At 44.9% G+C, this 24,832-nt stretch overlaps 1 protein-coding gene across 1 annotated transcript in view; it reads right to left on the bottom strand.

Annotated features, from left to right (window-relative positions):
* Window positions 1–450: 450 nt before the first annotated feature.
* fat2 (FAT atypical cadherin 2) overlaps window positions 451–24,832 on the bottom strand; it is a gene marked incomplete at its 5' end in the record, with an annotated part of 88,444 nt that continues 64,062 nt past the window's right edge. The window contains 8 exons of the mRNA XM_079497184.1: window positions 451–1,391; window positions 6,736–7,043; window positions 7,243–7,266; window positions 8,194–8,342; window positions 9,329–9,428; window positions 13,676–13,829; window positions 17,314–17,782; window positions 23,847–24,004. Coding sequence (XP_079353310.1) covers window positions 871–1,391; window positions 6,736–7,043; window positions 7,243–7,266; window positions 8,194–8,342; window positions 9,329–9,428; window positions 13,676–13,829; window positions 17,314–17,782; window positions 23,847–24,004 — 1,883 coding nt within the window. The 3' untranslated portion in view covers window positions 451–870. The remainder of the gene's footprint in view (window positions 1,392–6,735; window positions 7,044–7,242; window positions 7,267–8,193; window positions 8,343–9,328; window positions 9,429–13,675; window positions 13,830–17,313; window positions 17,783–23,846; window positions 24,005–24,832) is intronic.

The raw sequence follows: 24,832 nt of genomic DNA, 5'->3' as shown, positions 1-24,832 counted from the left end.
GGCGTCAAGTCCATCTACACGCCCATCTACCTGTTGTGAGATGAAATATTCCGTCTGACAGTGCTTAAAAAGTTGTCTGGAGAGTGGGTTGGCCAATTTGACAGATTAAATGGAGTAGAAAGAGTCAACAGCCAAACAGGGAGCCAACGTTCTGCGTGTCGGGATCACATTATTATGAACAGGTCGGCCGTCCTCCGAGAGGTTGATTTAGTTTTCTACCGGTGCTGAAGAGGAGGTCTTCATTCGTGCACAGATAAACAGATTTTCTTGTTTGTTTCACATTTGGTAATACTGTTCAAACAATTCACAGCCAAATCAGCTAGTGCTTCCAGTGTCTTTGAGACAATTAACTTCTCCTGTTCATCCTCATCTTACTGCATAGATAACCATATCCTGAGTGCCCCCCGCCCCCCACACCCCTCCCCCGTATCACAACTGCCCCCAGTCCGTCTGTCCGTCTGTCCGTGAGACGGTGTTCATTAATAACTCCATATCTTTCATCCTCTGCTCGAGACATCCACCAGACTGAGGTGAGCCATTGGGAAGCTCTGTGGGACTGCTTCAAAGCATGGCCACCAATATCAAAGTTTTCTGTTTCGGTGAGTGTGTGCTTGTACACACAAGCTGCCTTAGAGTGTGGGAAGCAGATGGCGTCTGCGTTCACGGTACAAACTAAATTATGAAATGCATGCAAGGTGAGAGCAATGAAACCAAAGTGACAACTAAGTGGGGATAACATGCGATACGGGCGCAGACCGGATTTGAAGTCACGGTCACGACAAAAGAGTGCGCCTGTGTGGTATTTCTTGCACTAAATGTTTGTCGGGGGGGGACAACTCGGCTCTGAACACAAACCCCAAACCAACCAGTTTAAAACATGACCTCCTCGCAGCTCCCATAGTCGCTCTCCACCATATCTGAGCCTGCATAGCTCCGCGGTTTCCGTCCCGCACCAGCCGCCGCTTGGGCCTGGGCGGGGTCCGTGTCCTCCGCCACCGGTGGCGGAGGACTGGTCTGCTCGGCGTAGGACGGCATGGCCACACTCAGACGCATGCTGAGTCTCTTGTAGCCTCCGGACACGTTGTCCAGACTGCGGGCATGCTGCCTGGCGGGGTAGTAGCTGATAGCGGTGTACTCGTTGGGGCACTGGGTGCTGGGCAGTGGGTGCCCGTCGGGACCCAGGAAGTCATCCAGGTTCTGGTTGCTGTAGCAGGGTGGCAGGGGCGCGCGGCGGTCACAGCGATCCAGGGGGAACGGGAAGCCGCCAAAGCGGGAGTTCCTGCGCGAGTCCATGGTGGAGGTGGCGGAGTGGGGGAGGTCCTCCACGATGTCGAACTGGGGGAACTCTCTGATGGTGGGGCGGCCGTAGTAATCAGGGTCTGCTGGGTAGACTGAGGAGAGAGAGACAGTGATCAGGGTCTGCTGGGTAGACTGAGGAGAGAGAGACAGTGCATAAGACTGAGGAGAGAGAGAGACAGTGCTGGGTAGACTGAGGAGAGAGAGACAGTGCATAAGCTTTTTACAGCACTCAACATAATCCTCCTATAATCTTTTTGGTTTGTTTCATTTGTTTCATTAAAAGCAGCTGTGAGCACCGAGTCGGTAACGATCGAAGTTGGAGATCCCACGGCTATGCAATACCCGTTGTACCCGTGTCAGAGTACCCATTCCACCCATCTGTCTTTGTTCCTTTTATGCCCATATATGGAGATTTCTGTATCCGTCTCTCTGTGTCCCTTTATTCCTATATATGGAGTTCTGTGTCGGGCATGCCCAAATATGAAGTGTGTTGCCTAATCTCAATGCGACGTCATGGAATCTACAGGTGAGGTCCACTGGCAGGGCCTGACCAGAGCCTTTTGTGGTGGTTCTGGACAACCGTGTATCTAACCGACTCGTGACCGGGCACTGCACTCCCTGTGGTGGTGTGGAATGCCTGTGTCAAATTTGAAGTTGGTGCTAACGGTTCTCGAGTTACGTGGATTACAGACGTGCACCAAGCCCCCAGTAAGGCTATCCAACATTGAAGCTGTCACTACCTACTGGCGAAAAGTGTAACTGCAGCACTTTCATGAAGGTGGACGTCATCCCAGGACCTCAAATTTGAGGTCCTGGGCTAGGTCCTTGGCAGGTCTATTGAGGTTAATGCCTCGAAATTATGGCTCAAAGCCATCCATTATCTCAAGAAAGAAAATAGCAACACATTCCTTCACATCAGACATTACAAAAGAAAAAAAAGAAGAATTATAAAAAAAACCAAAGAAAAAACACTTTTTTTCATATGAGGGGGCAAGGAGGTTGGGTTGAGGGGGGTTAGTCCCCTCCAGCCCCCCTGTGGTGCCATGCCTGGCCCGGGCAGAGGCTTTTGTGCTGGTTCTGGACAACCGGCGATCCGACGGACTTGATACCGGGCACGGCACTCCATGTGGCGGTGTGGAACGTGTGTGACAAATTTGAAGTCGGTGGGGCAAACGGTTCTCAAGTTACGTGGATTTACAGACGTACACACGTAGAAACAGAGACGTGGTGCATTTATATTAGGATGGTTCTTCTGTGAACTGGAATAAGTAGTACTGGAACATCTGTTATATTGGAGTCAGTCAACTTTTCCCTTTTTATTATAAATATGTATTTATGGCTTCTGTTTTTAGGGCAGGATTCTAAGGGCCGGGCTACACTGGGGACGGAACGGAACCGTACCGTACCGCGGGCATAGCAGCTAGGACACCCACAATTCCTCCGCCCCACGGGTTCCGTATTTACTGTTTTTTTTCCCTCTGAAGGCCGGGGTCAAGGGCTGCGTAACCCCCACAGACATGCCAAAAAATACAGCACTTGCGTAAAATAAATGATTCACATGCGGAGCTTACGCACGGCACCATTTCTAAATAGTATTTTTTGAAAACAGACTGTTTTCTGAATTTCATTTATCAAATATCAAATTCAAATGGCCTAAAAATACATACAATTGTGTCGCAGAGAAAGTAAACAAAAGTTTAGTTTACAATTAAAGAAGAATCATCTCTGCATAAGAGAGATGGAATAAAACTGAATATAACAAAGGGAAAAAGATTGAGACGGAGAGAGAGAAAGGCAAATTTACAGGGAAGATGAAACAAAGAGGAATGTCTTTGTTATTTCCTGACCGTATCAGGACTCGCACAGCACGCCTTGATCTGTGAGCGTGTGCAAGAATTTAATCAATGTCTTGTGTTTCCATGATGAGCTGCTATGAGTGCATAGCTGCATTAAATGCCTACAAATGACCTTGAGCTACAGTTGTCTTACGCAGCCGGAAAACAATAGCGGTGGGAATTGTGGAACATAATGTATCTCCACTCAACTGATTGAGTGGAGATATGAGATATGAGTCACGACAATCACTCACTCGTGCAGTGAGCAAACTATCGTCCAATGCAATTTCTTATTGGCCAATCAGTTTTAACGCATACAAAAAAAAACACAGGCATCAAACTGGTCTGATTGAAGAAATTACACCGTCAAAGCCACTCGTCGGATGGCGGTTCTATGGTGGGGGGACAGGGTTCTATGTTCCACCTTGTGTATGTTCTATGGTGGGGGGACAGGGTTCTATGTTCCACCTTGTGTATGTTCTATGGTGGGGGGACAGGGTTCTATGTTCCACCTTGTGTATGTTCTATGGTGGGGGGACAGGGTTCTATGTTCCACGGTGTGTATGTTCTATGTTTCCTAACCCGTTCTATGGTGGGGGGACAGGGTTCTATGTTCCACCTTGTCTATGTTCTATGTTTCCTAACCCTGTGGTAAGCGGGGAACACAGAACCCGGAGAACATAGGGATGAACCTGCGAAGTCTGTGAACAGACAGCAATGTGCCTCTCTCCCATTTCCTCATTCTGGGGTGTATACATATTTAGGGTGTAAAGGAACTTTGGATAGCCGCTCTTTCTCAAGTCTCCTCGGATGCAGACTTACATGGGACCAAAGCTTGGTTTATGTCATTAGAATTCCTTATTCTAGAGTAGACTACTAACGTGGGAAGTTTGAAAAATTCCTTTACACCCAAAATATGGGTGTAAACAGCTTAGTGAATCAGGTGATCCCCTAAAATAAACACAGGCATCAAACTGGTCTGATTGAAGAAATTACACCGTCAAAGCCACTCGTCGGATGGCGGTTCTATGTTCCACGTTGTGTATGTTCTATGGTGGGGGGACAGGGTTCTATGTTCCACCTTGTGTATGTTCTATGGTGGGGGGACAGGGTTCTATGTTCCACGGTGTGTATGTTCTATGGTGGGGGACAGGGTTCTATGTTCCACCTTGTGTATGTTCTATGGTGGGGGGACAGGGTTCTATGTTCCACCTTGTGTATGTTCTATGGTGGGGGAACAGGGTTCTATGTTCCACCTTGTGTATGTTCTATGGTGGGGGGACAGGGTTCTATGTTCCACACTGTGTATGTTCTATGGTGGGGGGACAGGGTTCTATGTTCCACCTTGTGTATGTTCTATGGTGGGAGGACAGGGTTCTATGTTCCACCTTGTGTATGTTCTATGGTGGGGAAACAGGGTTCTATGTTCCACCTTGTGTATGTTCTATGGTGGGGGGACAGGGTTCTATGTTCCACACTGTGTATGTTCTATGGTGGGGGGACAGGGTTCTATGTTCCACCTTGTGTATGTTCTATGGTGGGGGGACAGGGTTCTATGTTCCACACTGTGTATGTTCTATGGTGGGGGGACAGGGTTCTATGTTCCACCTTGTGTATGTTCTATGTTTCCTAACCCGTTCTATGGTGGGGGGACAGGGTTCTATGTTCCACCTTGTGTATGTTCTATGTTTCCTAACCCGTTCTATGGTGGGGGGACAGGGTTCTATGTTCCACCTTGTGTATGTTCTATGTTTCCTAACCCGTTCTATGGTGGGGGGGACAGGGTTCTATGTTCCATGGTGTGTATGTTCTATGTTTCCTAACCCGTTCTATGGTGGGGGGACAGGGTTCTATGTTCCATGTTGTCTATGTTCTATGTTTCCTAACCCTGTGGTAAGCGGGGAATACAGAACCCGGAGAACATAGGGATGAACCTGCGAAGTCTGTGAACAGACAGCAATGTGCCTCTCTCCCATTTCCTCATTCTGGGGTGTATACATATTTAGGGTGTAAAGGAACTTTGGATAGCCGCTCTTTCTCAAGTCTCCTCGGATGCAGACTTACATGGGACCAAAGCTTGGTTTATGTCATTAGAATTCCTTATTCTAGAGTAGACTACTAAAGTGGGAAGTTTGGAAAATTCCTTTACACCCAAAATATGGGTGTAAACAGCTTAGTGAATCAGGTGATTCGGGCCCCTAGTCATCATGACAGGATTTCCTCTCAGAGTCTATTTCCAGAAAAACAAGATGATGTAAACTTAGCTTACAGTAGATATAACCTAGATGTAACCTCAAGGTATTTCCCCACACAGAAAAAAAATAATAATAACAAGAATAGATATAACTAATATGTCATATCGGAGGCTCTCTGTCAAGTGTGTACGGGGATTGCTTGTTTGTATCCTGCATCCTGTGTGTATCAATTAGCTTAATACAGGTGCTCAGAGTCTAGTTTGACCAGGTGTGATTGCTTAAATCATCCATCACCCACCCTACCCTACACACTCATTTGGGAACAGAACATTTTGGGAATTCGAGAACAGAACAGAGATTAGATCACAAATAAGAGAGAAGTCAGAGGTTTCATTTTCCGAGAATGTTCCAATATCAGCCATCTGTAACCAGGGTCCCACTACACTAGGCTTGTTTAGTCTTGTTTTCTTACTGGCTCGAGGGTGCTTTAATAATAACTTCGATTTATAGAGGAAGGCAGACTTAAATCTGTGTTCGGGCATTGCTAATCTCTATCGGGAGGGTGGGAGTCTGCCGCATTGAAGGCCCTGTCACCAAAAAATTGCATTCTGGTGCGTAGGTTTGAGAGATACAGTAATAAGATTATGTTGTAGGAGATCAGACAGGTATACTGGAGGACAAGGGCACGAAGAGATGTCAAGGTGATATGGAATTGAACCTGCCAATACAGGTGGATAACGGTGATGTGCTGCCAGGGCTTGGTGTGGGGGTGAGAACCCTGGCAGCTGAGTTTTGCACAAACTGGAACTTGGCCAGGGTTAGGAACCCCGAACAGGACTCCATTGCAATAGTCGTGATGGGAGGTGATGAAGGCATGGATGAGAGTCTCAGCCATGCCTGAGACAGTGATGGCTGGAGACTGTTTTTTTTAGGTGGTTGAAGGTGGATCTGGTGACGGAGTTATTGTTCCTTTGACAAGACCAGCTATAGTGGGAATTTAATGCGGGACCTATTGCATATGGGACGGTTGCTCTCACCCCTATAGGCCAAACTGTTGTGACAACTACTCCAATGTCATCAACTTTGGCATTTAAGAGCGCATAAAAACGGCCTTTGTAGGGCCACAGACAATGAAGTAATAAACCTGTATTTGGTATGCTTGTGTAAGGCCTTTTAGACACCAGTCTTTCTTTTATGCAATTAATTCTCCCGCAAAAATATATTTTTTCTCTTGAATATTACGCAGTGATAAAGCGAATAAATTTTTGTTCGAAACAAGACCGTTCTTTCTGAGAGTCCGTACTGTGAATAAAGGCATCAGTCTGTATGAATGAGGCGTCAACTACCGTACATGAATAACAACATATTTGCTGGCGAGTTTTCCACATTTCCGTACGGTGTCCTACCTTCATAGTCCCTGTGATGCTTCCTGATGGAGTCATTATCGGAACTGGAGGGAGGTCGTGCGGGGAAGTTGGGGGCCACACTGCACACAACTGGGCACTGTGTCTTCGGGGAGATGACCCCTCCTCCCCCTCCTCCCCCTCCTCCCCCTCCTCCCCCTCCTCTCGGCGGGCCGATCTGACTGCGGGGGCGGAGTGAGCGAAACGGCGTGTGGTCCAGGTCGCTGACGGAGCCAAGTGAGTTCATCTCAATGGGATTCAGCTGGTGGTTGTTGACCATGATGCCCTTGGTCAGATTGGGCTGGAAGTAGCTGTGAATATGAATAAGATTCAATCTTCAATTATTTCTTAATAAGAATAATCTTAATTAAAATAATCTTCATTTTATTGTTGTTTCTCATATGTTTATTTTATTCTATTTTTTGTATTTATTTATTTTTTAAATAAATACAGTCGGGTTATATATTATTATTTTTTACATTTCAATTCCTATGTGTGAATTCAATTCACCTGAAAGACGATATGAAGGGAAAGCTGCAGTGAAAGAAAGACAAAAAGACTCAGATTTGAGTTCCTGGTTATAAAGACGAAGGGTGCACTCACACGGTTAATGCAATTCTCTGTGCTCGTTGGGTGTTGTGTCATGGCCGCCCAGCGGCCCAATGCATTTCCAATGGAGGTCACATGGTTTGACCCAACATTGTGTTGTGTGAGGGGGAGGGGCGCACGACTGCGCCCCTCCCCCTCACACAACACAATGTTGTGTGAGGGGGAGGGGAATGCATTGGAAATGCATTGGGCCGCTGGGCGGCCATGACACAACACCCAACGAGCACAGAGAATTGCATGAAAGGTGTGAGCTCAGCCTAAACCCACAGAGAACATACAGTACAGTATAGGGCCAGGCAGTGGTGGAAAAAGTACTCAAATTTTTTTAAATGTTAAGTAAAAGTATCAATACTGCAAGTCCGTTATTCAAAATTGACATGAGTAAAAGTACAAAGGTATTGGCATCAAAATGTACCAGTACCAAATGTACCAGTACCAAAATGAAAAGTACACATGCATAACATCCCATGTCAAGTTTTCAAATGTATACAAATATTTTTGAAAATAGCAGATCTACAAGCTCACGATGTATATGGGGCTGAAGTGGTTAATGTATGTTTTGTAATAATAATACAAATCTACAAAGTAACTAAGTCTGCTAAATGCCTAAATTGTAAATTGTAACTATAGTCACTAAAGTTGTCAAATAAATGTAGTGGAGTAAAAGTACAATATTTTGATCCAAGATGTAGAGGAGTAGAAGTAATACTATTGGAAATTGGAAATACTCAAGTAAAGTACAAATACCTCAAAACTGTACTTATGTAAAGTACTTAAGTAAATGTACTTTCCACCACTGCATACATACTAGGTTTGCCACATTGTTTGCAGATCTGTGCTTTCTGCTCTTACCCGTTGGAGTCCTGGACACATGCTGGTTTCTTCTTGTTCTGCTGAACGTAACGTTTCCTGATGCAGACAAACACAGCCACCAGGAGGAGTAAACCTAGAACACTGGCCGATATCTCCATGATCTCCACATATCCAATCACTGGAGACACCTGAGAGGCACACATATTGATTGATTGGATGATTGATTGACATACTGACACTATACACTATACCCGCTGTCGTATGACAAACAGGGAAAATAGACTATGCGTTGCAACACATTGGTGAGTCCGTAGATCTGCTATTTTCTTTTCTTAAAATGTCCAGTTGTCCACCTTTAATGACATGCCCAAATTAGGGATGCCAGTTTGAAATGTAATTGTAGTTAAACCCAAGGCAAACATCAATATGAGAGCAGTATTTCATCGGTACTTAGCCCTTTGATCTAAAGATCAAAGGGCGACCGATGAAATACAATAAAATGACCAAAAGCTCACCTTTCTCTCTTTCTCTTTGGCAGGTGAAGTCTTAGAGGTTGTAAAAAAGTTTAAATACCTGGGGCACATAATCAGGGATATCCAGACAGTCCTGATAATAATCAGGACTGTCTGGAGTGAAAATAGTCACATAGGCTATCTCTGTTTTTTTATTGTGTCTTTGTTTTCCCTGTTTTTGAGTGGTGCAACCACTCCAAGGAACAGCAATGTCCGTGTTAACCTATGTGACTGTGTGTTAACCTATGTGTGTGACTATGAGTACCAGTAGGGGCAATAGCGGCGCTGTTGTGCCAGAAACAGAGAGAGAAAGATAGGGCTGCACTGTTGCCTGCTAATGAGAGAGAGAGGGGGGGGGGGGGGGGGGGGGGAGTTGCACCACTCAGTTCACACGGGTGTGATTTTTTTGTATACCCATTGTGGGTGGACCCATTGTGTAATAAGGACCCATTGTTTTCAATTCAATGTAACCACTCTCTATTCTTAGTATTTAAACACACATACAAAGGGACACACATTACTGTTCCTTGGAGTGACTGCACCACTCATGAGTTGCCGATCTGCAAGCTCACAACGAATGCGTCACGATGACACGTTATGAGCTTGCAGTGGATAACTCTTGAGGCATGAGGCTTGTCTCTATTCTGGTAGACTGAACTCACCTGAGGCAGAGGGTCGCAGTGGATCAAGCCCTCGGAGTACTTGCAGTCAAATTGTCCTGGACAGGAGTTGGGGGTACAGGCTTCAACCAGGTTATGGCATCTGACAGGAGAGCAAAGGGTGATTACTTCTGGTGGTTCTCCAGGGTGTAGAAATGTGTAATATGAGAATATGAGTGGTTCTCAGCTCTGTTTATTATTTTAATCTTGTATTGTTTTGAATACTTGATTCAATGATTATGCATTCATGTATAATTTATTAAGAGATAGTGTATGCATTTGCATGATGCTTTTGCTGGTTCTAATGGCCAACCAGCCACATTTCTGTGTTCTGTTGGAATTGCTTTAATGCAAAGCATAACTAAATACTGTATTATGGAGTATTTATGCCTCCATGGCTTCTTTCAAAACAGGCCTGCAAATCCATCTATCAGGAGACCCCAAGGGGAGGTATCAGGAGACCCCAAGGGGAGGTAAACTCATTGTTCTCATAGAAAGGAGGTGGCATTCACTGCCGACATTTTTATTTTTTATTTTTGTATATTTTGTATTAATAATTAGCTCTATATTCCAATAGCAATGGGAGTGGAGAACTGTTGAGCTGGTAGTGTCACCATGATTTCCCATCATCCCCGGGCATGTAACGCTGCATACACAAACAAAATGCTGCAGGAAAAGCCTTTAGTTGTTTTATTTTGTCACATCAACATGCATGCTGCTTTTCAACATTACCCTCTTTCCCCCCTGCTTTTGTCTCATGAGATATGGCATAGAAGATTAATTGCACCAGGTGATGCATAGCAAAGTACAGTACTGTGTCGTATAATGAGCCTGCAGTAAAGGCAGGATACTGTGAATTGCAGTTGCATATCTGCACTGCTGCACTGCTGTGTGAATTGCAAAGTGACCTTATTCAGATTCATTTGGGGGTGTTTATTTGAGCTTTTGCAGTGATAGATCAATGCCAAATACAGCAGTTTTCCCACTCACTGTTCTGACTATAGCTGTCCTGCAGCAACATCCCTTTGGGGCATAATGAAAGTTTTGGCCAACATACTGGCCAACAAACAGGCTCAATATAAAAGAAAAAAGCTTGTCCACTTTTCTTTTATATTGAAGGCTATGGGTATAATACAAGCTAATTTACAGAAGAAAACAATTAGCCTATAGTATACATTTGTGTGTACCATGAGCACAGCTGTGTATCATGAGCAGATGTTCAATATGTCCAGTCGGGGACTGTTGAGGTCAGTTTGATGGATAAATGTACAGTATGGACAGATGCATTTATATTATTATATTATAATCGCTGCTGGGCAGAAACCTTGTATGTCCCAAAGCATTCATTTTCAGGAAATGGGAAAAAGAACATGTTTCTAATGTAGTTATTAATTTTAGTCACAAGCTCTTGTTTTTACAGTGTATACTTTCCATTGGTTAAATATTTATAATAAAACCCACAGAAAGACTTCAACCTGGCATCCCAATTTTGGACAAAGCATTATAAAAGCAAAGGTTTTCAGTAGTAGCTAAAATATCAGATCTACAAGCTCACAACGCAACATATTGTGAGCTGATATGTTCGCTATACTTTTGTAACTGACATGATACTGAAATGATATTGACTATACTGACCATGATACTGACCATGATACCCGTGTTACTCCCCGAAGAAGAGCTTTCCAGGTCGAAACGTTGGTATCAATCATTGATCCTGCATCGTGGCTATGAGCCTTTTTCCTTATTTTTGGACTAATTTACCAAGGCCAGCAGCACTTCATCATTGATGAGGTGTTCAGTATTGAACGCACCGGAGCCGAGGTTGAGAAACTGTGCTCTGACAGACCATCACATGTGACCTTCTCTGTGTTGCATGCTCAACGTGTCACCCAAGGGTCCATGCCATTGTCGAGATATCTCGAGAAAGCTATTATTACCATCTTCGCCATTCACGAGAACACAAGATTTGATTAAAGAGCATTAATCCAGCTTTCAAAATAATATTTTTACCGTATTTCCATAGCTGGACCCATGGGACTCCCATGGTAGAAACAGTTCCATAGCTGGACCCATGGGACTCCCATGGTAGAAACAGTTCCATAGCTGGACCCATGGGACTCCCATGGTAGAAACAGCCTACAGCTGGACCCATGGGACTCCCATGGTAGAAACAGCCTACAGCTGGACCCATGGGACTCCCATGGTAGAAACAGTTCCATAGCTGGACCCATGGGACTCCCATGGTAGAAACAGCCTACAGCTGGACCCATGGGACTCCCATGGTAGAAACAGTTCCATAGCTGGACCCATGGGACTCCCATGGTAGAAACAGCCTACAGCTGGACCCATGGGACTCCCATGGTAGAAACAGTTCCATAGCTGGACCCATGGGACTCCCATGGTAGAAACAGTTCCATAGCTGGACCCATGGGACTCCCATGGTAGAAACAGCCTACAGCTGGACCCATGGGACTCCCATGGTAGAAACAGTTCCATAGCTGGACCCATGGGACTCCCATGGTAGAAACAGTTCCATAGCTGGACCCATGGGACTCCCATGGTAGAAACAGTTCCATAGCTGGACCCATGGGACTCCCATGGTAGAAACAGTTCCATAGCTGGACCCATGGGACTCCCATGGTAGAAACAGTTCCATAGCTGGACCCATGGGACTCCCATGGTAGAAACAGCCTACAGCTGGACCCATGGGACTCCCATGGTAGAAACAGCCTACAGCTGGACCCATGGGACTCCCATGGTAGAAACAGTTCCATAGCTGGACCCATGGGACTCCCATGGTAGAAACAGTTCCATAGCTGGACCCATGGGACTCCCATGGTAGAAACAGCCTACAGCTGGACCCATGGGACTCCCATGGTAGAAACAGTTCCATAGCTGGACCCATGGGACTCCCATGGTAGAAACAGCCTACATCCCAATCCTCAGTGCACGCGCATGCACGCGGTCATTATAGTGTTTTTAAAAAGTGCTTAGAATGGGATAAAGTATACGATGTTGGGAGCTTAATAAAACATTAATTCAAGGTCGCGCTAACCATAATAATAGTCCGATCGGCAGAACACAGCCGTGAGCGACCCTGGCGCGGCAATGAAGACAATCACTTCCGGGTCGGCCGGATAATGATTCTTCCTTTCTGCTTATGTCGCGCATTTCACTGGCCTCACATTACCACCTATGGTAACGGGAGGGAATGTGTTAAGATGCTTTTATTGGCACGAGGCTATGATGAGCACCAATGTACAGCACCACTATTGTGTGACAAAACATGAATTTCAGAAACCCCTGACCATAGAGAGCTAATTGCAGTGGTCCTACTTGTGCAATTTGATTTGAAAGGGATATGCAAATGGTCAATAATTCCACACTTGATGATGAGTGCACTTTGCAGTCTTTGTTCGTGATGTGACTGTAAAACCTTTGGGTCATTGTGTGTGTGTGTGTGTGTGTGTGTGTGTGTGTGTGTGTGTGTGTGTGTGTGTGTGTGTGTGTGTGTGTGTGTGTGTGTGTGTGTGTGTGTGTGCGTGCGTGCGTTTTGCACTTCGCCCATGTGTCCGTCCGTCCGTGTGTCCGTGTGTGTGTGTGTGTCTGTGTGTGTGTGTGTGTGTGTTACATTTGCATATACATTTGCATATCCCTTTCCAATCAAATTGCACAATTAGGACCACTTCAATTAGCTCTCTATACGCTAGGGGTTTCTGAATTTCATGTTTTGTCACACAATAGTGGTGCTGTAGGCTACATTGGTGCTCATCATAGCCTCGTGCCAATAAAAGCATCTTAGCCAATGTTAATTGGCTAACATTGGCTTTCAAAGTTTGCAGGATTGCTCCGTTTTGAACTCAGCGTGCAATTTATGTGAAATCTTTCACCGACTTTCCTACTAGGCTGAGGAATATATCCCAACCTTTTCACATTGGCCTGTTATAGCGCCACCAACAGGTGGATTTTTGCAAAACACACATTTTTGGAACAAAATGCCTCAAATCATCCAATTGCCATCCAAGGCGTAAGAAGAAATGGCACCCTTTTCACATAGGCCTATTATAGTGCCACCAGGAGGCCACAACCTGATCTGCCCTGGTGGAGACCTGTACCCCTGTGCACTTTATCTAGTTTAATATCTATCAAGCATGTGTGTGTGTATGTGTGTGTGTGTGTGTGTGTGTGTGTGTGTGCGTGCGTGCGTGCGTGCGTGCGTGCGTGCGTGCGTGCGTGCGTGCGTGCGTGCGTGCGTGCGTGCGTGCGTGCGTGTGCATGTGTGCATGAATGCTTGCGCGAGCACAGATTAATTTGTAATCGTGTGTACGTTCATGTTTGTGCATGCCTTACCTAGCTTCGGCTACATCCTGTGAGCAGTTGCAGATGTAACCTTGAGCCTTGGGCACGCACAGCTCTCCGTGTGTGCAGGGCTGAGAGGAGCACGGGTTATCAAGCAGCTCACAGTGGGAGCCATGGTAGTTCCCTGGACACCTGCAGCGTGCCTCTGGAGAGGAAACACAACTCACGTCTGAGACAAGCAGGGCATGTCAATTACTACTCTCTCACTCCTAATACTCAGGGAAAACATGTATTATATACATACGGGTAGATCAGTGGTGGTCAGAATGGGGGAGCTTCCCCAGAACTCTGAGATTGTACAAATGAACCCGTAAAGGCCAATTCACAGTCCAGTTCGGTGAAGAGGTGACCACCGGAAAATATGACATGACGTCACTCTGCGGTGGTCACCGCTCACACAACACATCTCTCCGTTTTGACTAACCACCCTGGACTCCCAATAGGTCCATTTGTAATTCCCCTCAAGTAACCCAGAGGGTTACCCCACTTTCAGAACCAGTGGGGTATAGCGGCAGTAGCATCATATTGAAGCAGTATTATTCATGAATCTTATATCTGGAGGAATGTTATTGTCTATTTGAAATAGGTTTTTTTTTATATCCACAGGCTGACAAACAGCTAATGTTCTGGACACTTTATTGGATTTTTACAAACGTCTATTTGCTGTGTACTATGTTGTACTGCTGCTGCTACTACTATCAATAATAATAATAACTAATCCCAAACTACGGTAAGTGCCGATTTGAGACTTGGAGCCGCAACTGGCACTACAGATCCAATAGCCCATGGCAGAAAAGCTAATTAACAGCATAAAATGAGCTCCAATACCAACCCACTGAGGAGAAAAATGCATGAAACAGCATGTAATCTATAAGTCCTCATCCACCGATTGGACATCTCACTCTAGCTAAGTGCTACTGTGGGTTGTTGCCAAGTTGTGTCTACTGCTTGTACTGGATTATGATTTTGCACATCTGGGGTTATCATTTGTGTGTGTGTGTGTGTGTGTGTGTGTGTGTGTGTGTGTGTGTGTGTGTGTGTGTGTGTGTGTGTGTGTGTGCGTGCGTGCTTGTGTGCGTGCGTGCGTGCGTGCGTGCGTGCCTCTGAACCTCGGCACAGCATGCTACTATAGAGTACCGACAACAAAACCACGCCCCCTGGATCACAGAAGTGTTTTCCCCGTTCAGACCCCCACAGACTTGCCTGATTGATACTTCGTTGTGCATTATGTCTTGCACTGAAAATAGCAAATCTACAAACTCACAGCTAGACGCATTGTGACTGTGAGTTTGTAGATATATACTGTATAGGCGATTTCCGATGTAAGACACCAGCGTACAGTATAATTATCAGGCGTTATAGGCTAGGTGCCCCATTTTCGTCTGATCTTTCTCGCGTACAATCTAAACAGAGACGTCAAAGATAGTAAAGAGATGGAAGATGGTCGGCCTATGCACAATCCAAGTTGTAGTTTTTTGCTAAACATAGATAGTGGATTGATGGAAGATCGTGTACACTGCCCGAGTTCAGTGCATTCAGTGCTTGCTTTGACTACAGAGTGACGTAAAAACATGGCGGCCAAGTTATGCCGCCGTCGGCCCTATACACTGTTTTGGGATTTAGCAGTGGGGAAAGGGGTGTTCCCCCACTAAAGTTGGTATTTTGGTTACCTGTCTAAAGCCCTAAAACACCCCCGTTACCCGTTATATTATGCATAGGTGTGGTTTGGGGCGTTACAATAATTTAACCAATCACCAGTTCACGTGCCATTGCCTTTAAGAGATCCCTTATCCGTTGCCCGTTAGTGCTATATTGCTTCATAGCCTACAGTCTATAGCCCATGGAAGAGTGTTGCGTTGCTGCCTTGAAGTCTCACTTGTGCTGCACCCTCCCCCCGCCCCTCCCCCCCTCGTGCCGTTCTTTTGTTTTCTCCCACCCCACAGAGCCAAGAACACTCGTCTTTTCATGCGTGTAGGCCGTCTCTACGGAATGGTATGAAGCCAAAAGGAAAGTTCGGTAAATACATCGTTTTAAACCCCATTTGCTGCTGATGAACTGAAGCAAATGGAATCGCGCACGCCGCACTGCCTGGCACAAATAACTTCTTTGACTATACAATGCTATAAACACAATGGACACAAGGAACTTAAGTGGTGCAGGCACTCGCTTCTGCTGATTATAGGAAAATTACAAAGAGATGCATAGGAGAATACGGAGAGATGACGCAGCCTGCACTAGCGGACATCTCCAGGCAGGCGCGCGGTGCCCCGTGCGCGCCGCTCTTTACCAAACTAATTTGGCATTACGGGTGCTTTGAAACTCCACTATCGCTTTCCCAAATGTGTGTGACCAAAATAGCAATTTAGGGGAAAGCGTGCCAGCACGCCCATGACCACACCTCTAGGCGCAAATACCGGTGTCGGCAAAAAGGATAGCGGGTGACACTGGACCAAAATACTGTTAAGGGACAGAGGAAGCTCCTATATTCGTAATTTTCGGGCAGCGGCTGAATTGCGGGCAACATCTCGGGTAATGGCGGCGACGAAATTGGAGCCCTAGATCTTTACAGGCCATGCATTTCAAACCATGGTGAGCTCAAATGCAAGGGAAAAAACATAGCACAACAACGCCAATGAATGGAAGAAAGCAAATCCAAGGCTTAGGTGTGATGTGCAACAGATAGGATTGAGGATTGTATTTTCCTTATGGGAGATTGTCACTGGGGAAATAATATATGCATTTGTTGCTCAGCAGCGTGTTTTACAACTGTGCCTGAACGTAACTGAACGTGTGTGTGTGTGTGTGTGTGTGTGTGTGTGTGTGTGTGTGTGTGTGTGTGTGTGTGTGTGCGTGTGTGCGTGCGTGCGTGCGTGCGTGCGTGCGTGCGTGCGTGCGTGCGTGCGTGCGTGCGTGCGTGCGTGCGTGGGTGGGTGGGGGTGGGGGGGTATTCCATCTTCCACAGATCAGAATTAACCAGATCAGATTAACCAGCAGAATATTACTAATGTGCTAATACATAGCCTCTAGTACACCATACACTTTTGTAAAAAAGTGGTAAGAAAATAAATAATAATAATTAAGAAAAACTAGTGAACTAGTGAATTTGTTTTTAAGATTGGAGAGGACAATGGTGTGGCAGCTTGTCTGATTTCCAATGGAAGGTAATTGAATCCGGGAGCCCTATACGGTAAATGCCCTTCTACCCTCTAGGGACTGAGAGGAGCGTAATACCTGTAGCTGTTCTGCAGATCTGAGGGCATGAGCAATGGTGTAAGGGAGGTAAACAGTGCAATGCAGCAAGAATAGAGCAACTGTGCTCATTATAAGAACCCTATAATGGAGTATTTTGTACAAGCTGGAGCGGTTGATTTAAACGATCTTGGCAATACTCCTGATTTCACTGATAGCTAATTTGGTGATATTGTTAAAAGAGAAAATCGAAGATTACTCATTACTCATTAGTGCATGTAATATGACCTTCTCATGACGTCTTCCACTTGTGATTGTTTTGAAGCCTAAGCTATACTATTTTGGGAATCAGTTACTAATATGTATTAAAGTATGATTTAGATAAGACAAAGGAATTTGAAATGACTAAAGCGATCCTCCATGATTTATGCTACACTCACCTCCATTTGCGTCCTCTTCACAGCTGCCTCCGTTCTGACAGGGGCTGTGGGTGCAGGTGTCTGACTGGCCACAGCACTGATACACGCCAAACACCCTCCTGCTCCCAGACCCCACCCACTCGCCGGCATCGCCCACCCTGATCGGCTCGCCATTGAACTCCAGGCCCTCCAGACAGCCAACGAAGTTAGCCGGGGACCCTTGGGCGTCGGGTCGGACGGAATTTCCATCCGAGTCCTCGGCCGGGGAGGCGAAGAGCAAGGCAGCGTGGGAGCGCATCATGCGGCAGGGCTGGCTGAGGACAGCTACGGCGGGGTGCTGCTGGTCCAGGGTCAGTTTCAGGAAGGTGGAGTTCACTTCCAGGAGGACGTGATGCCAGCGACCGTCTGATACAGGAGCAGCCCTCACCAGTAAGGAGCCAGTAGGGCTACTGCCACAGAGATACCTGAACCGCAGCTCACCGTTGGTCAGCTGAGGGAGGAGATGGTGGGAAATGATCCATTGATTATTGTTGTTTGTTACAGTGTGGTCAATTAAACTCAGATATAACGCATTTGTATCTAAACCGAACTGAAGGCTACCTCCTGAACCTTTAATGGCCCAATTCCCAGTTAATATCATCCAATTGGTGCCTTTACTGACATTTTTGAGACCTGCTGCTGCCTGCAACATTCCCCTGCTGCATCAGCATTTTTCATTTGGCTTCCAAGACACAACCCCTTCCCTACACTGAAATATCATCAGTTTCTCAAAAAAGTCAATGTCAGCCTCCTATACTGCCCTATACATATTGCATGAATGAGTGAAACTCAATAAATGTCCTGGTCTGCCAAAAGTACAGTGGATAATAGCATATTGTTTAATACCAGTTATGGGTATAATGTTTTTGTTTGACGTGACTTCAAAACCCAAGACAACTATTACCTGTGGCTGTGACCTTTAAAACACGCAAAAAAAGGTATTTTATAAAGCAGAATATTGATGACACCGTTTCTACTTCTGAGTGGTTGAATTTGAAGAGGAAGTGGGGAGACAAAAAAGGGTCAATCTTACACATTGGTTAATATATATACACTGCATAATACATCTTTCTGTGGCATATTTCCGCTTCATTACAAATTATGAAAGAAGAGCCGAGTGAACGTGCAGTTCATGAGCCGGATTCAAATGCATGACATTGCTACAGTAGAAGGTCTACTGCAGTATGTGCTATACTGTACATGCCAAATGGCTAAGCAACGGGGACACACGCATTATGTTCACTCCTTCATTTGTCCTGCAGCAAGCAAGCAGGTGTGATATGTTATGGAGATCCCAAGGGCCTTGGGTTGACAGGGGCCCCTCTCAAAAGATGCCACGGTTCATAGATTTATTGTTTAATACATAGGAGGGCTTTAATAGATAATAGGGCTCCGGTGCGTTTCGCTGCCACAGGGCCCATTATTGTAATGGGCCGCCTCATCTCTGTCTAACGCCACATTTATAAACCCATTTTAAACATGTATGTATGTATGTATACGTTCAGAATGCAAGTGGCGTCGCTTACAGACATGTCATTTTCATATAATAAACGCCAATAAGTGAATAAAAGTATCCATATACAGTACTGTACATGTATTATTAAACATTATCGTACGCTGTCCAACATTCTCTCACAGTACTAAAAACTATACTATACCATAGCACCGGTCAGTGTCACCATCTCATTCAATATTAACACTGTCTAGTAGTCCCGCATGTTATATTTACAGTACACTAACTCACGTATGCATTCACGCACACACGCACGCGCACACGCGCGCACACACACGCACGCGCACGCACGCACGCGCACGCACACACATCCTCTCAGGAGAATTTCACTCTCCTGTACTGTATTTCACTCTCATGTACTGCATCTCCCCCCCCCCCCCCCCGCATTAAAATACACACACAGCATATATACGGCAAATTGGCTGTGTGACCCTGTTATGCTTTACCGTAACCCGCCCCCTGCCCCCCCCCCCCCCCCCCCTCCATGCATTATTGATACTTCTTGGTTCTATTCACTTAATTGCTGCAGGAGAGTGAGCCTCCATTTGTACTTCCAAATACTTTTACTTGTACGCCACTACATCTCGGATCCAAATATTGTACTTTTACTCCACCACTTTTATTTTGTGTGTGTGTGTGTGTGTGTGTGTGTGTGTGTGTGTGTGTGTGTGTGTGTGTGTGTGTGTGTGTGTGTGTGTGTGTGTGTGTTAGAGCTTAGCCACTTTCAACATGGTGTACTTACTCTAAGTGATTATGTTTGAAAAATGCAAAAAATAGCAAAGCTAGATGATCTACAAAGTCAATTCTTTGTGTCATTATTTTTGTTTAGTTTTTTTGCCAGAGGAACCAGCAGGTTGTTTGTACGGTCTCTGCCAGTGTGTGATATTTGATTCTTCACTACTGCTGAGACGACTTTTACAAACCGCTGGGGTGATGAATGAGTTTGGTGAGGTTCCAGAAGAGGAAGCATAATAGCAAAGAGGACAAAGCAACACTGCTGGTTATTACCGTACTTTAAAATTGGGACAAATGGACCAGTTCCAGTCATTTTCACACTCGGCCTTCGTTTGCGGTCGAAACAAATTGTCTAAAAATAGGGTGCAGGTTTTTAAAAAGAAAAGTACATTTTCAATAATCTTCAAAAATATCAAAACACTGCAGATCAACAACGGTCGCTGTGCATTGTGAGCTTTTCTATCAGCATTCTTTGCTATTCCTCATGCAACAAATTAGGCCTATGTAAGACCTACAGTACATGGTGAAGTTGCCTCAGAGATGTGTCAGGACTCAGGAGCAGCCACTGCCAGTGGGAAAAACTCAAAATTAAACATTTTCTGTAAATTTCACGTTTCAAAGATGACAGGACTGGGGTACGTCTAGCTCGTCGTGCCACTCTATTTTTTCCACATTTCCCTTCATTTGACATGAAGTGGTGTGAAATTGGGGTCTGATTTTGGCACAGGGTGGAGAGAGGGCCTGCCGAGTCTGAGTCCCGCTGGATTCTTTCAAGTGGACTCTGTGTCAGTGGCAGTGCTTCCAGGCTAGTATCGTCTACTCCAAGCACTCATGAGTTCAAATGCCGGTCACGACCAGTGTCCCAAATCATCTCCTCTCTCTATGTTCTTTTTAATGTTCAATTATTCACGGCTGTCTCCGATGAAGCAGAGATGCGCTATGAATAGAGTTGTATCAGTGTTGGGTCATCAATTGTGTCCACAATGCATCATGCATGTTGTCCATGTAAGCATTGACATTTACTGTACTTTACTATCAATTAGTAATGTCTGAGTTGATTCACTGAGACAACTGGAGTATGTATGTGTAAGACTATGGCAGCGTTTTGCACTGTGTGGTCAAACACAGAGCTTCACACACCCCTGCTGTCTCAGGCACACATGTGGGCAGCATGGTGGACCAAAGGTTAGAGAGACTGACTGTTAAGTAAATAGAAGGCCACAGCTTCAATCCACACAAGGATCATGTCCTGTATAAATGTCCTAGAGGAGAGACAGCAAATCCTAGTTGCTCTTTAATTCAGCATAGCGATAGTTCATTACAGGCACAGAAGGCAGGAGGCTTACCTTCTAATTATCTCTCCCCGGACCCCCTCATTCAATCACTAACAGTTAATTCATGTATACTCCCTCTCAAATCAGTCTGTCTGTTTCTCATTCGCTTCAAGCTAACTCACACACACCCACAGTACAATCAGGCAGTCGTTTTAAGCTATTCACTGTGTTCACTCTACATGCCTAGCTGACACAGTTGTACAGATGTCACCGTTGAAATTCCCTCCACCTCCCTGGCCTCCTCCCCGTGGCATTTAGTTCCGTTAATAGGTTTCTGTGATTATAATATGTGGTATCTATGTGATATACGTATCTATGTGATATGTGGTGTATGGCATGCAATTGAAAGGTGTTATGTTGTTCATGTAATATCTTTATCGTATGCTCTGCTCTGAGGGTTTGTGATCTCAGATTATGTGTACAGTATGCTGCACAGGTAATCTAAAAAGTGTCTAAATCATTGAAGTGTGGTTGCAGTTGGCAACCAGACTATAGTAATTGCCCGACTTTATTTCCTTCCTTTTTAATGACGTCACTTAACTTTATTCCGCATAACTTCTTTTTTGTGAAGTCATGTGGGTCAATATATCATCATCATACGTCATCATCATACTGTACTTAGCGAGCTAGGTGTGGTCATGACGCAACCTTTCAATTGTCCCAGAATTGCACCTTTCTAGTTGTAACTGGGTAAGTACTGTAAATGTCTGTTCAACGATTAAATGTAAACAAATGACATGCAAGTCATGTTTGTACAACGTGACTGAGGAAGTAGCAATAATGATGCCGGCAAAACATGCTGTGATGCGTGTGATGTAGTCAGTACAGTATGTAAACTGTATGCTTGTGCATCTGCATTCGCCGCCACGTCTTCGAGCTGCTCTCCCTTGATGATTCCACATCGGAGCTGTCACTGCACAGAAATAATGGTGTTTCCCTTTTTTTCTGCGTCTTAATCTGCGCCTCAATCGTTCACATGGCTTCACAATTTCCATTTCAAAGGTGATAACGTGATGGAAGATGTGTGTGGACGTGCGCACGCATGCACACGCATGCACACACACGCACACGCACACACACACACACACACACACACACACACACACACACACACACACACACACACACACATTAGAATTAGCAACTGCAAATACGTCTGGGCTTAATTGTGTGCTCTCTTTTGTTACTCTTTATAAACCTTGCATATTGATGAGATGCGGGAGTTGATAAGGCATTAAGGTGTGCACGGGCCTTCCTCTCAAGGGAGGGGGGTGGATTGTGGCATGTATCTTGAGGAAGTCACTATGAAGTGACTGCAAAGAAAAGGTTGGGGATTGGGGGGGGGTTCTCAGATGACCATGTTTAGCCATTCCTTTTGAAGCAATTTTCCCTCCCGAAAGAAACAGGCGGGCACACTTTCACGCACATGGTAAACCCAAGAGCTAGAACCTTGAGGGGGTGGGGGGGATGGGGGATGAATGCCACTTTTGATGCTTCTCAGCGTCAAAATCAATGAACATTCTATCCATCGGGGGAGTGCCTGGATGTCACAAAATGAGAAAAACCCACAAGGGGAGGCATTGCATGTAATTTCAAGTCCAGATCTGCCTTTTTTTCCCCATCCGTTTGGAGAATTATTCATGCCTCTCAGAGAATACAATGATTCATTATTCTGTTTAAACTAGGCCTCTTTAATGTTTTACAGAAGACCTTGTACTCTAGCACCGAGATGATTCCTCTCTTCCTTCAGTGAATGGGGGAAGAAAAAGAAAGACATTGATGAATCTGCAAGCGTTTCATTCAGACCCTAGGAGAAGTGCCTTTAGGAGAAGTGCCTTTCCCACCGTCGCCATGGATGTTGATGGAAAGGGCACACGCGACTCAGAATGCACGTAGAGCCAGCACTCATCACAACATAAGTAAGAAGGTCACCGATGAGCTGATTAACTTCAAAATAGGGGCAAATAATTTGATAAGAGAGACCGGTATCATTGGGTTTTTTTTCATAATCTGTCCAGGAATGTTCCCCCTTTTTCAAGGCAAGCAGGGATTAGACGGGATGTCTGATGTGCAATCAGACATTTAGAAATAACCAGGTGAAACACTACACTGCCCAGAGATGCACGCATTGATATTATTCCTTGTGGTGATCCGCAGGACTTGGCAAGAGAGAACCATCAGCGTTGTGGGACAGCGGCTTTAGTTGTTTTGACTTTGTGGTACTTTTCCAAAGTCACTTTTCATTACTTGGCATTACAGCAATGATTAAAAAAGGAGATTGCTTTTTTCTTAATAATTTAACTCTGAGAATGCAGTGACCCAAATGGACCCTTACTTAAATGATTAGAGTTAAATTAACACCGTATTTTAATGTGCACCATGGCAATAAAGAGAGGCTTTGTGGTAGTTTAACCAATTTGAGGCCTTACCAGATATTGTAACCAGACCCAGTTGTGACAGATCTGATGCCACATGTCATGCTATGCTCCCATTAAGGCCTGAGTTGTGCGACACGGTCTGACACCGCTGTACGACACTCCTCACAGCAGCAACGGCCCAGGTGAAAATGGTTGTTGTACAGTTGGAGGCCATCGATATTGTCCTTTTCTTTTTGCTGAGTTTTGCGTGATCTGCGCAAAAGGGGAACCCCTTTTGGTGTTTTAAACATTGTTATAATTTAGCTATTGAAAAATAGCAGATCTACAAGCTCATAGCGCGCCACCGAGTGGCGCGCTACGAGCTTGTAGGTCTGCTATTTTTGAAAAATCGTGAAAATATTTATTTCAGAAAACTGGAGGATTTAGAAGGATTTTTTTTAAATTTTGAGGTCAGGCTTAAATGGGTCAAATGATAACAATATCGGTGGCACCCAACTGTATAATACATTTTCAGGGCTCAAAAAACAACCTTCTGTCATACCAGAGGAGACATACCTGTAAGGTTCCCCAGTCTGTGGAGCCGTTGGCAGTCATGATGAGGCCCTGATCCTGGAAGGTTCTGAACCTCAGGGACAGCCGGAACCCCTGACTGTCCTCGTCCATATGGTGGAGGTACTTCAAGTAGCCCTGACCATCCAACCGCACTGCCGACTCTGAAAACAAATAGAAGTTTCAGCCATGGAAATCTGATGCCTTTTCAAATAAATACAAAGGTTTAAGGGCAGCAAATACAAAGGTTAAGGACGGCAACCAGACTTATTTTTGACATATGTCATTTTTGTGTTAACAAAACACAAAAATAATATGTTACAATAGAAACGCTTGAAAGTTGCTCGGAGGGCTTCGACTGAATAATTAGACTTAGCTCGTCATTCTGTGTTTTTCTTTTAAGCAGACAGGGTATCTGCAATAACTTGTCCCATTTCAATCTTTCCACTGGCAAATCCTTAGATGTCTATATTCGTCAATGTAACACTATTGTCTTTGCTTTCTATCTCCATCAAATCTGACAGCCGAGTCTGGAGATGAAACACAGAGTAAATTAAACCTAATGCGTGATTCCAGATCTCAAAGCACTGTAGGAAAAAAATATATTTCTCCTGTTTTGTTTGATCTTTTACTGGAAAAGGCCAAATTAATCACCTACAGCTCACCACAACATTTAAACAACCACCTTTCTCAATAAACCTGAGGTCCATACTGTTGAAAATTCACTAGTTGAATATCTAAAATTACCACATGAAGCTCATACTGCATCTGTTTGTCAAAAGAACTGCTGGGAGGTACATGTGACAGTCACAAATTGATTTGGCAGAATGAAATTGAAAATGAGCATTGGAGAAGAATTATAGCAAATGTAGGAAGTGGAATTAGAGAATAAACCTGAGGTCCTTTCCAAGTGCTTCTTGGCCAGCTACCACTGAGTTTCTGTGATTGCGTTTAATCACTTTATGGTCCATCCATGATGCAACGTGTTGCAA

Source organism: Electrona antarctica, assembly GCF_951216825.1.
Source record: "Electrona antarctica genome assembly, chromosome: 1".
Classification (NCBI taxonomy): Eukaryota; Metazoa; Chordata; class Actinopteri; order Myctophiformes; family Myctophidae; genus Electrona; species Electrona antarctica.
This window is presented reverse-complemented; position numbering and strand designations above follow the sequence as displayed.